The following is a 16,467-nucleotide window of genomic DNA, read 5'->3' as shown; positions in this document are numbered from 1 at the left end:
AACTTCTTGAGTGTTGTTGGAGCTATACTCATTCAAGCATGTGGAGTGTATTTCCTCTGCGCGGTCACTTCAATTCTTGTTAACCTGGGCCTTCACTCAAAGGAACAGTCTCAGGCCTGTTTAATTCTGAAGACTCTTTGTCCCAGCGTAGCTTCATCCAGAGTTTTAAACTGAAATTGTTTCCTGTATCGCCATAATGACCCCCCAGTCTTTCTGAGGAAAGAATAGAGTTCCCATCCGGGTGCTTCAGAGTGGTTTTTACATTCCAGGGAGAGAAATGTTTTTTTCTTCATTCATGTAACATGGGCATCGCAGACTCTGCCAGCATTTATTGCCCACCCAAATTGTCCTTGAGGGGTCAGGTAAGAGTCAACTACATTGCTGTGGGTCTAGAGTCACATGTAGGCTGAACCAGGTAAGGACAGCAGACGTCCTTCCCTAACGGACATTAGTTAACCAGATGGATTTTTAATGGCAATCAACGTGGTTTAATGGTTATCATTAGACTTTTAATTCCAGATTTTTATAGAATTCCAATTTCACCATCTGCAGTGGCAGTATTTGGACCCGGATACCCAGCAAATTACTCTGGGTCTCTGGTTTACTACTCCAGTGACAATACCACTATGCCACTGCCTCCCCTGTGAGTTTTCTCCAATCTGAGTTTAAAATAAAAGTAACAGAAAAAATACCGTTACACGGAGGAAGGAATATTCCAGAGAAAACCCCGACCAATCGACAGGGGCCATTGACGAGGCCCAGCAATTCGAATCAGTCCATTGCCCAACAGCCAAGTCCATCAAGGTGTGTCAGCACTGATCTCCCTGGAATCTGCTTGTTTTAAATTATAAATAGCTTCATGCAACCTGCCTTGCCTTAGGGTCATAGGCCAATCTTCGGTTTATACCAGCCAATCGATTTAATGGCAAACATCTATCTTAAAGTCACCGGTACAGTACTTGACCATGTACAAAAGGTAAAATAGCAAATTAAATGTAGTAAAAGGGAACAGATGAGGATTAAACGGGAAGATCTTTACACCTGATAATTGTGTTTTTGTTTCAATCCTCACACAGAACTGCTGAAATTGAGGAACCAGTTAGCTTTTTATTTAACCAATGGCGTAGTTTGGCCAGTGTCGAAGAATACGGAGGTGCAGCCTGCAGCACTACCCCCTGTCATCAGTGACCAACAAACTTGCAGGTTCTGTTCGCAGCGACGTAATTGTGCTTTATATAGCAGGTGAGGGGGCATCGAATCATTGGGGTTGCGCCAGGAAACTGAGGGAGTGTCCAGTAGTTGGTGCTGAATGAGAACTCAATGAGAGTGTCCAATAACTGCAACTCTACCAGGAAACAGTGTGGAATAATATAATTGTGGGGCAGTGCTGAGAGGGGTTATATTGCTGCTAATCGCTCTTGTTTTTTTTTTTGATCTGTGTCCATTGGCCCTGCTTGGTTAGGTCAAGACTAAGGTAACAGCACACTTTCATCCTGGATACTCAGCCCAGGATCTGACTTCGATGCACTTGTATCTTGCACATGTGCACGGTCACACACTAAACCATTGAAACTTACAGCACAGAAGGAGTCCATTCAGGCCATCTTGCCAGCCCAAGGACCAGGTGCCCTTTCTAATCCCACCTACCTGCACCCGGTCCATAGCCCTGTAGCTTACTGCACTTACGGTGTAGAGCCAGGTACGAATTTAGGTTCCCTGCCTCCATCACCAACTCAGGCACAGCGAATTCCAGACTCCCACTACCCTCTGTGCAAAAACGTTCTTCCTCATGTCCCTTCTGCACCATCTTCCACTTGTCTTGAATCTTTGATCTCTGGTTCCAGGATTCTCCACCAAGGGAAACAATTTTATCCTCTCCACTCAATTTCTTCCCCTCATAAAATTGTACACCTCAATTAAGTCACCCCTCAGCCTTCTTTGTTCCAAGGAAAATAACCCCAACCTACCCAATCTCTCCTCGTAGCTACTTTTCTAGCCCAAACAGCATTCTTGTAAACTTCTCTCCAGAGCATTAATGCCCTTCCTGTAATGTGACCAGAATTACACACACTACTCCATTTGTGGCAATTATATCCTTTGTTTTATATTCTATACCTCTGCCAAAAAAGGAGAGCATTCCATACACTTTCTTTACAACCTCGCCTATTTGAGCAGCTGCCTTTAGGGACCTGTGTACTTTCACGCCAAGATCTCTCACTTCATCTACCCCTCTTAGTATTATCCCATTTATTGTGCATTCCCTATGACTGTTCTCCGTAAATGCATCTGTAGGAGTGTTTCCAAGGCCTGAGTATTGAGGCAGTCTTTATGTGGGATTTCTCCTTCATTGTTATGGTGTAGCTTAATAAACAAAGCAGGCGCACAACCTGGTTAAGACAGTTTTATTATCCCAAGCTTGGTTTCGTGTATACAAGAGATAGATCTGGATAAATGCCAAGATCAATCTGCCTAACACTGATAAATACACATTAATTATAGGATTTTCCAAACATCAATAGCCCACCCCAGTTGGACTTGATCCAAAACTTGGGGCTGTCACTTCTATATTATCCAGTAAAATTACTTGAAACAAAATGATGACTTGTGATCATGATTTAGCCCCATACTGTCACCTGTTGTTTACCAGCATCTTGTGTCCATTATCAAGTTGTTTTTCTGACATTCTCATCCTACGTATCGCAGTCAGTTCCTGTCCACTTCAGTGTTCATCCGGGGGCAGGATACTAAAGCTGGTTTCCTCTTTACTTAATGGATTGTTTGAGACAGGATATTGGGGGCACTGATAAAAACTGCTTACTGGGTTTTCATCGAATTTACAGTGCAGAATGAGGCCATTCGGCCCATCGAGTCTGCACCGGCTCTTGAAAAGAGCACCAAGCCCACACCTCCACCCTATCCCCATAACCCAGTAACCTCATCCAACACTAGGGCAATTTTGGACACTTAAGGGCAATTTACCATGGCCAATCTACCTAACCTGTACATCTTTGCACTGTGGGAGGAAACCCATGCACACGGGGAGAAAGTGCAGACTCCGTACAGGCAGAGACCCAAGTTGGGAATCGAACCTGGGACCCTGGAGCTGAGAAGCAATTGTGCTAACAACTATGCTACCATGCTGCCCGAGTTGAATGTAATCTGCTGACCACAGAATCCCGTTCATCTCAAAAACATGGGCAAATTAGCTCGCTTAAATCAAATCATGCATTGTGGCCACTGCTTGTAGCAAGAGTTTAAATGATTAGCACTTTTGTCCTAAAATACAGGTTTGATGGTTAATAATGATTACTGCATATACTGTCTATGATTAATCTCAATCCTAACTTATGTAGAACTATTCTAGTGTTATCCTAGCTATTCAGTTTTAAGAGGTCTCATCTCTGTAACCCTCTTCAGCATGACCTTCACTTCTCAGTGTTAAATTCCATCTGCCACTTTATTGTCCACTCCACAAATCCATTGATATCATTTTGGAGATTATAGTTCTCCTCTACACTGTCCACCATTCGGCCAATCTATGTGTCGTCTCAAAATGTCCCAATCATGCCCCCATGTTCATGTCCAAATCATTAACATGTAACACAACATTGAGCCAAGTGGAACATCATTTGAAACAACTTTACATTTGCAAGGGCAGCCATTGACTATTACACTGTGTCCTGTTACTAACCCAACTTTTAATCCAGTTTTCCACATTGCCCTGTATCCCATGACCATGTAGTCACTGTTCTTCACACTTCCAGTGGGAAATATTTTGAGAATATTGGAGTAGGGAGGCCATTTATCCCTTTGAGCCTGTTCTGCTGTAAAGGGAGGACATGGCTGATCTGTGACCAAACTCCATATACCCACCCTTGCCCCATATCCTTGAAGAGTTTGGGGGTGACAAAAATGTAACAATCTCAGATTTAAAATTTATTTAAAAAAATAAATAAATTTAGAATACCTCATTATTTTTTTTCCAATTGAGTGGCAATTTAGCGTGGCCAATCCACCTATCCTGCACATCTTTGGGTTGTGAGGGTGAGACCCACACAGTCACTGGGCGAATGTGCAAAGTCCACACGGACAGTGACTCAGGGTTGGGGTTTGAACCTAGATCCTCAGTGCCATAGGCAACAGTGCTAACCACTGTGCCAGGGGTTGCCCTAGATTTAAAATAATAGATCTTGCATCAGCTACCATTGTGAATGAGTTTGAAAATTCTAGTAACACTCTTTACTCTGAGTCACATGGTTCCAGGTTCAAGTTGTACTGTGGGACTTGAGCACAAAAGTCAAGGGAGTACTGCACTGTCTTTCAAATAGGATCCTCATCTGTCCCCTCAGGTGGATGTAAACAATCTCAAAGCACTATTTTGAAAACAAGCACAGGATTTATCCCTTTGTAGTGGTTTATGTTTTTCCCTCAAAAAAAAATCACACAAAACAGATTGTGATAAACATCACATTGCTGATATTGAGAGCTCACTACATGCAAATTTGTTGCTGTGTTTCCTATTTTGCAACAGTGCCTGCTCTTCAAAGTACTTAAATAGCTGTAAAGTGAGTTGGGACAGAGAGTGGTTGTGAAAAAGACTACGTACATGCAAATCTTTTATTCTTTCGCTGTCAAGCCAAGAAATCCTGTCAGGGCTCTTGTTTTACTTTCTAACAAGAATTGATTATCTGTTTGGTTGAAGGTGTAGAAAATGCAACTTTATTGCTAATTATTCACTTTAATACACTTGCATAAGAACTGAATCAAAACTTAGAACAAAATATCAAACAATACATAAACTGGTCAAATACATGGCAAACAAAAACATTAAACATAACAGCAAAAATATATTACTTCAATTAAACAAATAGATGATTCAAGAATTCTGGAAGGCAGGAATTCAGGAACAAGATCTCGACCACAAGGTCTTACTATTAAGGGAATCCTGATCTATGGTCTAATCCCTCATTTACACACTGGTTTCTAATTTTCAGCTGAGACCTCCTGATTTTTTTCAAATGGATGTCTGTTACTTAGACTAGAGGATGATTTATTAATGAAACATCGGCCATTACTTAAGATTGATTGGTGTCCATCAAAGTTAGTTCAGCGTCTCCGTGTTCAGTCTCATTAAAATAGGTTGAATTCATGCCACCACTGGCCACAGTCCATGCTGTAACTAATTAGTTGATACATTCTTTTTGCTAAATGCGCTGAAATACAATAGTCAATTTGTTATATGAAACATTCACTGAAACCATGTAAGTTTCCACAGACAAGACACTAGAGTTCAATAGTTGATTCATTATCTAAAACAATGATTGTATTCTTGCAGTCAAGGCATTTTTAATAATTTCACTCTTTAGCTACGCATTTAATTAGCACCTAAAACCATGAATACATCAATAAATCAACAAATCATTGTTATAGTGCCCAGAACTGCTCAGTATTCCAGGTGTGGTCTAACTAGGACATTGCATTCCAAAAGCGTTTTTTCTACCTCCTTGTATTCTGGTCCACTAAATATCAAGAGTCAGCGTTCCATTAGGCATTTTGGTTATTTTCCTTCATTGCATGACCGTTTTCAAGCCTCATTGAGCCTCCATTGTTCCGTGCCTTTTGCATTTTAAAAGTACTCATCTTTTATTGGCCCAAAGTGGATGGTCTCACATTTGTCTATGAAATCCATTTTGCACATTTTTGCCGTTCGTTTAATTGATCAATATCTCTTTGCATGTTTATATCCATGCTTGTTATACCGTCCATCTTTGTATCATTGGCAAACTTGAATATGTGGCCTTTTGTCCCATCATGAAAATGTGTCCTTGTTCTGAGGGTTGGCCGCACAATTTAAAATCTTTATCCACTGATTTCTATTCTCCGCTGCTCTCACTGTCTGCTCCATATTGAGGCCAGTGCACATTTTGATATTATCCATCCATGCCATGTCTTGGGTCTTCCTTGTACTTATTTTCCAGTTCTTTGGTCTTGTGTTGCATCGTTTTCTAAACACTCCCTTCCTGTATGCATCACATCTTCAAAATATGATAGCTTCCTTGATATCACGGCCTCAAGCAAGTTTCTCATAACAGTAACTTTCTCGGGCACCCACCCCTTTGCTTGGCCGTCCATGGTACACGTAATTTCCATCTGTCTTTTGACTTCAAATGCTCTTCATTGATCCTCATCACTTTTCTTGATGGTCCAGCTTTCACAACCATATGTTGTCACCGGCCACACAAGTGCTTTCAGAAGATGAATTCTTGTTGTAATCGAGGTGCTTTTCACGGAGTTTACAAAGCCACAATCCTTGTTAAGTTTAGCCCGAATTTCTTTGGTGGACTCAGCATCTTCCATGATAAGTGACCAAAGATAACAGAAGATGGAAACCCTTTGATGCTGAAATACATTAATCAGAATCTTGCCACTCTTTACACCCAGCCCCAGTACTTTTGTCATGTCAACATTGATCAGGAGACTGTATTTCTCGATAAAACAATCAAGATGATCGACGAGTTCTTGTAGCTCCTCCATTGAGCTTGTGAGCAGAATAATGTCATCAAATTATTGAAGATTCAAAGCTTGCTGCCTGCCGATCAGTACCCCACCGTTGTATTCATCAAGTGTCTCTCATGTCTGGCACCCTTTCTTGATGGCACCCTTTCTGATAATGTGGAGATGCCGGCGTTGGACTGGGGTGGGCACAGTAAGAAGTCTTAGAAACCAGGTTAAAGCCCAACAGGTTTGTTTCGACTCACTAGCTTTAGAGCACTGCTCCTTCCTCAGGTAAATGAAAAGGTAGGTTCCAGAAGCATATATGTATATACAGACAAAGTCAAAGATGGCAAGAAGATGCTTCGAATGCGAGTCTTTGCAGGTAATTAAGTCTTTACTGGTCCAGATGGACAACTGGAGAGAGGGATAATCACAGATTAAGGAGCTGTGAATTGTCCCAAGCCAGGACAGTTGGTAGGATTTTGCAAGCCCAGGCCAGATAGTGGTGGGGGATGAATGTAATGCGACATGAATCCAAGGTTCTGGTTGAGGTCGTACTCATTTGTGCGGAACTTGGCTATAAATTTCTGCTCGGCAATTCTGCGTTGTGATTATTATTGTGATATTGTATTTGATTTTGTTTGTTTTTCTTTTGTTGTTTATTTGATAAAAATGTTGAAAATGAGAAAAAAAGATTTTTTGAAAAGGTGGAACTTGCTGGCAGTAATGTTCCTTCCTGATCTAACACTGGATAATATTTTTCTACAGGGCAGTGGAGCAGGAGCAGGAGTTGGAGGACTGTTTTGTGCCAGCAGATGTGAAATCCATTCTGCAACAGGAGACACAGCATTTGGAACTTGTGCACCTGCAGTACTTCCGGCTCTGGTACTTGCTGTGTGTTCTGGAGGCGCAAGCAGTTGATAAGAAGGGAGGGTCTAGGAACATCTGGTTGAACTCTGCAGAGGAAAGGTGAGAAAATATTCACTGGAGCCAAGAACCTTGCGATGTGTCGCTGCTATGAGTGGGCAGCAAGCAGATCTTGGGATTGGAGACGTGGGGGCTCAGGGTGGGAGGTTGGAGGACCTCTCGATGGTGGGACTGACTTTGGTGAAATCAATCATTGGGCGGGGGGGGGGGTGAGACTGCTTGCGGAGGGGGGGGGGGGGAAATGTGTGTGTTAGACTGACCTTTTTAAAATTAATTTTTACGGGATGTGGGCGTCGCTGGTTAGACAAGCATTTATTGAACATCCCTAGTTCCCCTTCAGAAGGTGGAGGTGTGTGCTTTCTTGAACAGCTGCAGTCCTTGAGATGCAGGTACACCCACTGTGCTGTCAGGGAGGGAGTTCCAGGATGATGCCCCAGCGACAGTGAAGGAGCAGCAAATAATTCCAAGTCAAGGCGGTGAGTGACTTGGAGGGGAGCCTCCAGGTGGTGGAGTTCGCAGGTATCTGCTGCTCTTGTCCTTCTTGTTGGTCGTGGTCATGGGTTTGGTGTGTTGAGGAGCCTTGGTGAGTTACTGCAGTGCATCTTGTAGATGTTGTTGGAGCTGCACTCATCCAGGCAAGTGCAGTGTATTCCATTAGACTCCTGACTTGTGCCTTGTAGATGGTGGACAGGCGTTGGGGGGCCATGATGTGAATTACTTGCCGTATGGTTCATAGTCTATCGTGTTTGACCTGCTCTGGTAGCCACAATATTAATGTAGCTAGTCCAATTCAGTTTCTGATCAATTGTAACCCCCAAGATGTGGATTGTGGGGGATTCAGTGATGGTAATGCCATTGAATGTCAAGGGGTGGTGGTTAGATCGTCTCTTATAGGAGATGGTCATTGTCTGGCACTTGTGTGGCGTGTTTCTTGTGTGCAGGATACACGTACGTGTGTGTGTAAAAATAAAGCACCCCTTTTATTTTCATCTTGCCTCTAATTTGCTGTGCAATAGATTAATAGAGGATTGCAACGTTTCCAGTTGTCAGCCCAAGCCTGGATATTGTCCAGGTCTTTCTGCATTTGGACATGGACTGCTTCATTAACTGAGGAGTCACGAATAGTGCTGAACATTGTGCATTCATCAGCAACCATCCCCACTTATGACTTTATGATGGAAGGGAAGTCATTGATGAAGCAGTTGAAGATGTGTGGGCCTAGGTCACTACCCTGAGGAATTCCTCCAGTGATGTCCTGGAATTGAAATGATTGACATCCAACCACCACAACTATTATCCTTTGTGCCAAGTATGACTCCAACCAGCGGAGAGTTTTCCCCGATTCCCATTGACTCTAGTTTAGCTAGGGTTCCTTGATGCCAAAGTCGGTAAAATGCGGCCTTGATGTCAAGAGCAATCAATCTTATTTCACCTCTGGCATTCAGCTCTTTTGTCAATGTTTGAACCAAGGCTGTAATGAGATCAGGAGCTGAGTGACCCTTGCGGAACCCAAACTGAGCATCCGTGAGCAGATATTGCTGAGTAAGTGCTGCTTGATAACACTGTTGGCCTCATCCAGTATCCAATTGGACTGCTGGCTGGTGATCCAGAACTGTCATGTGAGAGTACCTTTAAGAAATGGGTGTGTATAGAAATATCTGTAGTGAGAGTACCTTTAAGAAATGGGTGTTTACTACTGCAGTGATGTCAGAGTGGGTGGAACTGGGCTGTCTGTCAGCTTTTTACTTTCATTTGAGGCTGTTTGCTGCAGGGTGTGTTTTAGTTTTGTTTTCAGTGTTGGAGCTGAAGCTGGACAGAGCAGGTCTCTGCCATCAAAAGACTATCTCTTGATCATTTGGTGAATTCAGAATTATAAATGTTTTCAGTAGTGACTTTCACTTGATGTGCTTCTGTTAAAGGTTTTGTTTTTAAGTCGTATGGATGTTAAAAGGAAAACTTAAAGGATTACTTAGTGTTGTAGTCTTTGGGGATTGTATTTGAATTGATGGTTGCTAAAATGTTCACTCTGTTTTGAAAAGGTTAACTTGAGTTCATAGAATAAACATTGTTTTGCTTTAAAAAATACTTTTCCATTTCTGCTGTGCCATACCTGGAGAGTGGGACGTGTGCTCCCCATACCACAATCTATTAAAAGTTGTGGGTCTGGGGACTTCTGGTGGCGGCTATGAGGGAGTAAATCGTGCATTTGGTCGCTCCCTCTCTGGCAGGACTTTTGGACCTTTCCCTCTGATTTTTTTGTGTTTTTGAGCACTGGATTTGGAGGCGAAGTCAAACTGGCACTGGTTCCACACATTGGTGTATGGAACGAAGAACCCCAAGGGATTGAAAAGGGCGAAATAGGAAGACATGCAAGGGCTGGGTGGAGGTTGCGGTAGGAGACCAAGTGGCTGATGTCTGGACCCCAGCTGTGACGGCCCAACCATCAACGGAGGAGTTGATGCAGGTCATTCAAGAGGGCTTCGATGGGCAGAAGCCGGACTGTCTTGATCCGATAAAGGAATAGATCGATCGGCTGGAGCGCAAGCTGGGTGCCCAGGGTCGGACGATTCAGAAGCTGGAGAAAGCGCTGGCAGACCAGGAGGAGCACCAAACGGTGGTGGAGCTGGAGGTGGGGATACTGAAAGATCAGCAAAAAAGGCTGCTGGAGAAGGTAGAAGACCTGGAGAATAAAGCTCACCGGTAGAACTTAAGAATTGTCAGTCTCCCGGATGCTGGTGCGTTTGTGGCGAGTACGTTTCAGAAGCTTCTGGGGGAGGGGGCTTTACCCCGACCGTTGGAGGTGGACAGAGCGTACAGAGCGCTGGCGGGGAAGCAGTGGCCGTGGGACCACCCCAAGGGCCATGGTGGTCCGGTTCCACAGGTTCCTGGACAAGGAGTGGGTTCTCCAGTGGGCCAAGCGTAAGCGGAGCTGCAAATGGGATTGGCAGGTTTCATCCTTCTCACTCCTGCCACTAAGAGGGATCCAGGATAGTGTAGTATCTAGAGGGTGGGTGGGGGAGGGGAGCGTCTCGGACATCTACAAAGAACTTATGGGGGTGGAGGAGACGCAGACTAAGGAGCTGAAGCGTAAGTGGGAGGAGGAGCTTGGTGGTGGGATGGAGGATGGCTGATGGGCAGATGTGTTGAGCAGAGTCAACGCGACTGCAACATGCACCAGGCTCAGCTTGATCAAATTCAAGGTGGTCCACTGGGCCCACATGATAGTGGCCCGGATGAGTAGATTCTTTGGGGTGGAGGACAGATGTGCAAAATGTGCGGGAGACCAGCGAACCATGTTTGCATGTTCTGGGCTTGTCCAAAACTTAGGGGATATTGGCAGGGGTTTGCAGACGTCATGTCCAGAGTATTGAAAACAAGGGTAGCAATGAGTCCAGAGGTGGCGATTTTTGGGGTTGCGAAGGACCCGGGAGTCCAGGAGGAGAAAGAGGCAGAATTTCTGGCCTTTGCTTCTCTGGTAGCCCGGAGACGGATACTGTGAGCTTGGAGGGACTCAAAGCCCCCGAAGTCGGAGACCTGGCTATCGGACATGGTGAGCTTTCTAGACATAGAGTAGATTAAGTTCGTTTTGAGAGGGTACTGTTCAGGTTCGCCTGGAGGTCGCAACCATTCATCGACTCCCTCGCGGAGAATTGAGCATCGGGGGGGGGGGGGGGGGGGGTTAGGGTAGCGTAGTATAGGGGGTCAATTAGGTGGGTCTTGGCGGGATGGGAGCCGGTGATTGCGCTATGTTTATTGCTCTTTGTACATTGTTTTTATACTGTTGTTTGCAATGCCAAAAATACCTCATTAAAATTGTTTATCAAAAAAATTGTGGGTCAGGTGAACTCCATGCTACACTTTGGGGTTCTCTAAACCCTGGCCCACAACAGAACCTTGATCAGTTTTTCTCCCTCTAATGTGGGGAAAAAATTGTATTGCTGATAATAAGAGCTTTCTGTCTGTTGGAGTTTTGCACTGACCACTGAAGGCATTGGGGAGATTTTCCATTGGTTTTGTAATCGCAGCATGGTTTTGTTACTTTATATTCCTTTACAAAGAGCAGTGGAATGTTTTTGACATTGTTTTATGTTCATGTTTGGATGATTTTTGTTTTGACAGGGAGCTGCAGGGATATTGTGTTGCTAACCTTGTGCGCAGTGGTTGTGTACAGACAATTACTGATGGACAGTACCAGCATCAATTCACAAGGAGAAGTGGGTTGCTATCGAAAACTACACTAATGGTTGGAGACAGAGTGATAGTAAGTGGTCAGGAGAAAATGCTGCTCGCTGTATCTTCTGGATATGTCACTGAGGTCCACTCTTCCCAGATAACCTGCACACTTGATCGGTAAGGACTCCGTACGTTGTCGCGATTTTGTAGGAAATATTGAACCTTAAAATCCAACGGGAGGCATTTAGAAGGAATTTATCACAGATCTGTGTTTTTATGGAATACCATTTGATTTTGGGAATAAGTCTGTGCAAACCAACTTGTAATAAAACTAGAAACCTGATGTTTAATGTGACCATAACACAGGTCTGCCAGATTTATTGTTAAATCTTGTTGCACTTGGAAGTATCGAGCATAATACAAACTAAATGAGCTGCTTCATTTAACTGGAGTGATGATAGTACTATCATTATGAATAAAAGGATGAATGTTAATCATTACAGTGAAAATAACATAGTCAGAAGTTAATATGCAGTAACAGCATTGTAATTCAGTTCCTGGGTTACAACATGAACTCTTCCAATACTTCTGAAAATCTTCCAGACATATTTGACTTTTTATATCAGGGGTGGGCAAACTACGGCCCGCGGGCCGCATGCGGCCCGCCAAAGGTATTTCTGCGGCCCACCAAGTCATTAAAAAAAAAAAAAAAAAAATTTTTTTTTTTAATTTTTTTTTTAAAAAATTTTTTTTTAATGTTAATAGGGGGGGGGGGCTGTTGGGTTACTTACTGGTATAGGGTGGATACGTTGACTTGAGTAGGGTGATCATTGCTCGGCACAACATCGAGGGCCGAAGGGCCTGTTCTGTGCTGTACTGTTCTATGTTCTATATGAGGCGCCCAGAATCATAACCAGGTGAAGTAATTATTTTACTTAATATACTATGCGGCCCTTTGTGAATTGTGAATTTCTGAATGTGGCCCTTGCACGGAAAAGTTTGCCCACCCCTGTTTTATATCATCAGATATCCTGACTTCGCATCACTAGACCCATTGTCAGCAATTAGTCATAGTCATTATGGCACAGACGCCCATCGACTCCAAGACAACTCTCTATCGATGATCCAGCCAGTCCCATTCTCCTGATTTATCTGCAAAACCCTCAAGTTTATTTCCCTCGAGTGTCCATCCAATTTTCTTTTGAAATTATTGTCTTAATTATTCATTGTCCAGGTCATTATCCTTGCTGTGTCTCCCATCTCCCACATTTTTTGCCCAATAGCTTAAATCTGAATCTCTTTCTAAATTTTTATGCACTTCTCTAGTCCGCTAGCACATCATTGAGTTGAAAGAAGTCTTGGAAATGATGGCGTGTGCCTCCGCAATTTCCACTCTAACTTCCTCCAGTATCCTTGGATGAACTCGTCACAGCTCCAGGGACCCGGGTTCAATTCCGGCCTCGGGTGACTGTCTGTGTGGAGTTTGTACTTTCTCCCTGTGGCTGCGTGGGTTTCCTCCGGGTGCTCCGGTTTCCTCCCACAATCCAAAGATGTACAGGTTCGATGGATTGCCCCTTAGTGTCCAAAAGGTTAGTTGGAGTTACAGGCTAAAGTAGGTTGCTCTTTCCAAAGGCCAGTGCAGACCTGATGGGCCGAAGGGCCTCTTTCTGCATTGTAAATTCTATGATCTGGTCCTGGAGGAATGTAGTTGTAATTCAGAGGAGGTTCACTGGATTGATTCCAGAAATATGGGAGGGTTTGCCTTATGAAGGGAGATTGAGCAGGATAGGCCTATACTCGAGTTTAGAAAGAGAGGAGATCTAATTGAGGTCCAATAAGATGATAAAAGCTATTGACAAACTAGACTTAAGAGTGGATGTTGCGTATTGTGGGGCAACCTAAAACGAGAGGTCATAGTTTTATTGTCTATAACCGCTTATCCTAAAACTGAGACGAGGAGAAATTACTTCTCCCAAAGGGTCGTGAATCTGTTAATTTCATTACCCCAGAGTGCAGTGGATTCCGGGACATTGAATACATTTCAGGAGACAGATTCTTAATTGGTAATGGATTGAAGGATTATGGAGAACAGGCAGGAAAGAGGAGTTGAGACTGAGATGAGATCAGCTAATTTTGCTCCTAGCTCTTATGTTCTTTTGTTCTTACGGTGCATATTAATGTGAAGTGCAGACAGTCTATCCAAAAGACATAGGAGCAGAAGTACGCCATTCAGCCCATCAAATCTGTTCTGCCATTTAATGAGATCTTGGCTGATCTGATATAATCCTCAACTCTATTTTGCCGCCTTATCCCCATTTCCCTTGACTCCTTCACTGATTAAAATTCTGTTTATCTCAGCCTTGAACATACTCTACAGCTCTCTGCAATAAAGAATTCCACAAATTCATTGCCCTCTGAGAGAAGAAATTCCCTCTCAACTCTATGGGTGACTCTTTACTCTGAGATTCTGCCCTCTGGTCCTGGACTCTCCCACATGGGAAAACAACTTCTTGGCATTTACGTTGTTAAGCCCCCTGAGAATCCTATATGTCTCAATAAGGTTGCCTCACATTCTTCTAAATTCCAGTGAGTACAGGCCCAATCTATTCAACCTCTCTTCATAAGAAAATCTCTCCGTACTCCGAATCAACCTTGTGAACCTTTTATGGACTGCCTCCAATGCTAGTACAGTATAAGGGGACCAAATCTGTTCACAATATTCCAGGTGTGGTCTAACTAGTCCCTTGTATAGTTTTAGCGAGACTTGTTAAATTCCGTTCTCTTCAAAATAAAGGACAACATTCAATTTGCCTTTCCAATTATCGGCTGAACTTGCATGCTGGCTTTTTGTGATTTAGGCTCAAGGACCCCCAAATCCCTCAGTGCTGCAACTGTCTGCAGTCTTTCTCCATCTAAATAATTTTCAGGCCCTTTATTCTTCCTACCAAAACGCATAACTTTATATTTTTCGAGCTAATATTTCATCTGCCAAGCTTTTGCCCACTCACCTAACCTGTCTATATCTTTTTTTAAAAAATTGTGTACCCAATTGATTTTTCCAAGGAATGGACAATTTAATGTGGCCAATCCACCTACCCTGCACATCTTTGGGTTGTGGGGGTGAAATCCAAGCAAACACAGGGAAAATGTGCAAACTGCACACAGACAGCCCAGGGCTGGGATCGAACATGGGACCTCGGCGCCGTGAGGCAGAATTCCTAGCCACTGCGCCACTGTGTTGCCCCTCACCTGTCTATATCTGTGTAAACTCTTGTGTTATCCTCACCTTCCCACCAATTTTTGTGTAATTTGCAAACTCGGCAATATTGCATTCACTTTGTAAAAAATATCTAATGAAAGGCATTTTGCATTTGTATGTGAAAATATCATAAGACAAACATCAACAGGATCAGACTACACAGCATCCCTGATACCAACACCCCAATGCGCCCGTCCTCTGAATTCCCCCCCCCCCCTTATCTACCCCCTCAATTCACCTTGGAGAAATCGATAAATAGCTTCCACCTCTGGATGAACCCTTCCTCCTACCTCCCAGAATGCGAACTTGACCTTCTCCAAATGCAGGAATTCTGCCAGGTCGCTCACACACGCCATCACCTTCAGCGGCTCCGTGTCTTGCCAGCACACCAAGATCCGTCTCCGGGCTTTCGGGGAGGTAAAGGCCAAAACATCTGCCTCTTTCTCCACCTGCACCTTCTGACACAGGGGTGGGCAAACTTTTCCGTGCAAGGGCCACATTCAGAAATTCACAATTTTAAAGTAGTATAGTATATTAACATAGCATAGTATATTAGCATAGAACATAGAACAGTACAGCACAGAACAGGCCCTTCGGCCCTCAATGTTGTGCCGAGCCATGATCACCCTACTCAAACCCAAGTATCCACCCTATACCCGTAACCCAACAACCTCCCCCTTAACCCTACTTTTATTAGGACACTACGGGCAATTTAGCATGGCCAATCCACCTAACCCGCACATCTTTGGACTGTGGGAGGAAACCGGAGCACCCGGAGGAAACCCACACACACAGGGGGAGGACGTGCAGACTCCACACAGACAGTGACCCAGCCGGGAATCGAACCTGGGACCCTGGAGCTGTGAAGCATTTATGCTAACCACCATGCTACCCTGCTACCCTACTTTTATTAAGTAAAATAATTAATATTTAAAATAGCCAAAATAAAAGGTTTTTAAAGGAAAAAAAAGCAATTAATTAATATTTTAAAGTAGAAACTTTACATGAAACACATTTATTTGAAAAACAAAGTAACTCAGTTTAAAGAAGAAAAAGCAATTCAGTTTTATTAATTAATATTTTAAAGTAGAAACTTCACATAAAACACGTGTGCCAAGCAATGATCACCCTACTCAAGTCAACGTATCCACCCTATACCAGTAACCCAACAGCACCCCCCCCCCCCCATTAACCTTAAAATAAAAAAATTTAAAAAAAAAAAATTTTAGCATCTGGGACATGACCCCCGCAAATCCCTCCCAGTACCCCCTCAGCTCAGGGCATGCCCAAAACATGTGCACATGGTTCGCTGGTCCTCCACCTAGCGCATTTGTCCTCTATCCCGAAAAATTTGCTCATCCGAGCCACCGTCATATGGGCCCGGTGAACGACCTTAAATTGGATCAGCCCGAGCCGAGCACATGTCGCGGTCGAGTTTACCCTACTCAGGGCCTCTGCCCACAGCCCATCCTCCATTTCCCCGCCTAGCTCCTCCTCCCATTTAAGTTTCAGTTCCTCTGTCTGGGACCCTTCCTCCCTCATGAGCACCTTATAAATACCTGAGACTCTACCCTCCCCTTCGTCCCTCCCAGAGACTATTCTGTCTAGGATCC

General features: G+C 43.8%; 1 protein-coding gene across 1 annotated transcript in view; it reads left to right on the top strand.

Moving 5' to 3' along the window:
* The window catches only part of dna2 (DNA replication helicase/nuclease 2), a 166,285-nt gene that overhangs the window by 73,836 nt on the left and 75,982 nt on the right, over positions 1 to 16,467 (top strand). Inside the window, exons 9-11 of the mRNA XM_038821845.1 lie at positions 1,077 to 1,242; positions 7,264 to 7,464; positions 11,542 to 11,772. Coding sequence (XP_038677773.1) covers positions 1,077 to 1,242; positions 7,264 to 7,464; positions 11,542 to 11,772 — 598 coding nt within the window. The remainder of the gene's footprint in view (positions 1 to 1,076; positions 1,243 to 7,263; positions 7,465 to 11,541; positions 11,773 to 16,467) is intronic.

Source organism: Scyliorhinus canicula, chromosome 16 (assembly GCF_902713615.1).
Source record: "Scyliorhinus canicula chromosome 16, sScyCan1.1, whole genome shotgun sequence".
In the NCBI taxonomy this organism is placed as follows: domain Eukaryota; kingdom Metazoa; phylum Chordata; class Chondrichthyes; order Carcharhiniformes; family Scyliorhinidae; genus Scyliorhinus; species Scyliorhinus canicula.
This window is presented reverse-complemented; position numbering and strand designations above follow the sequence as displayed.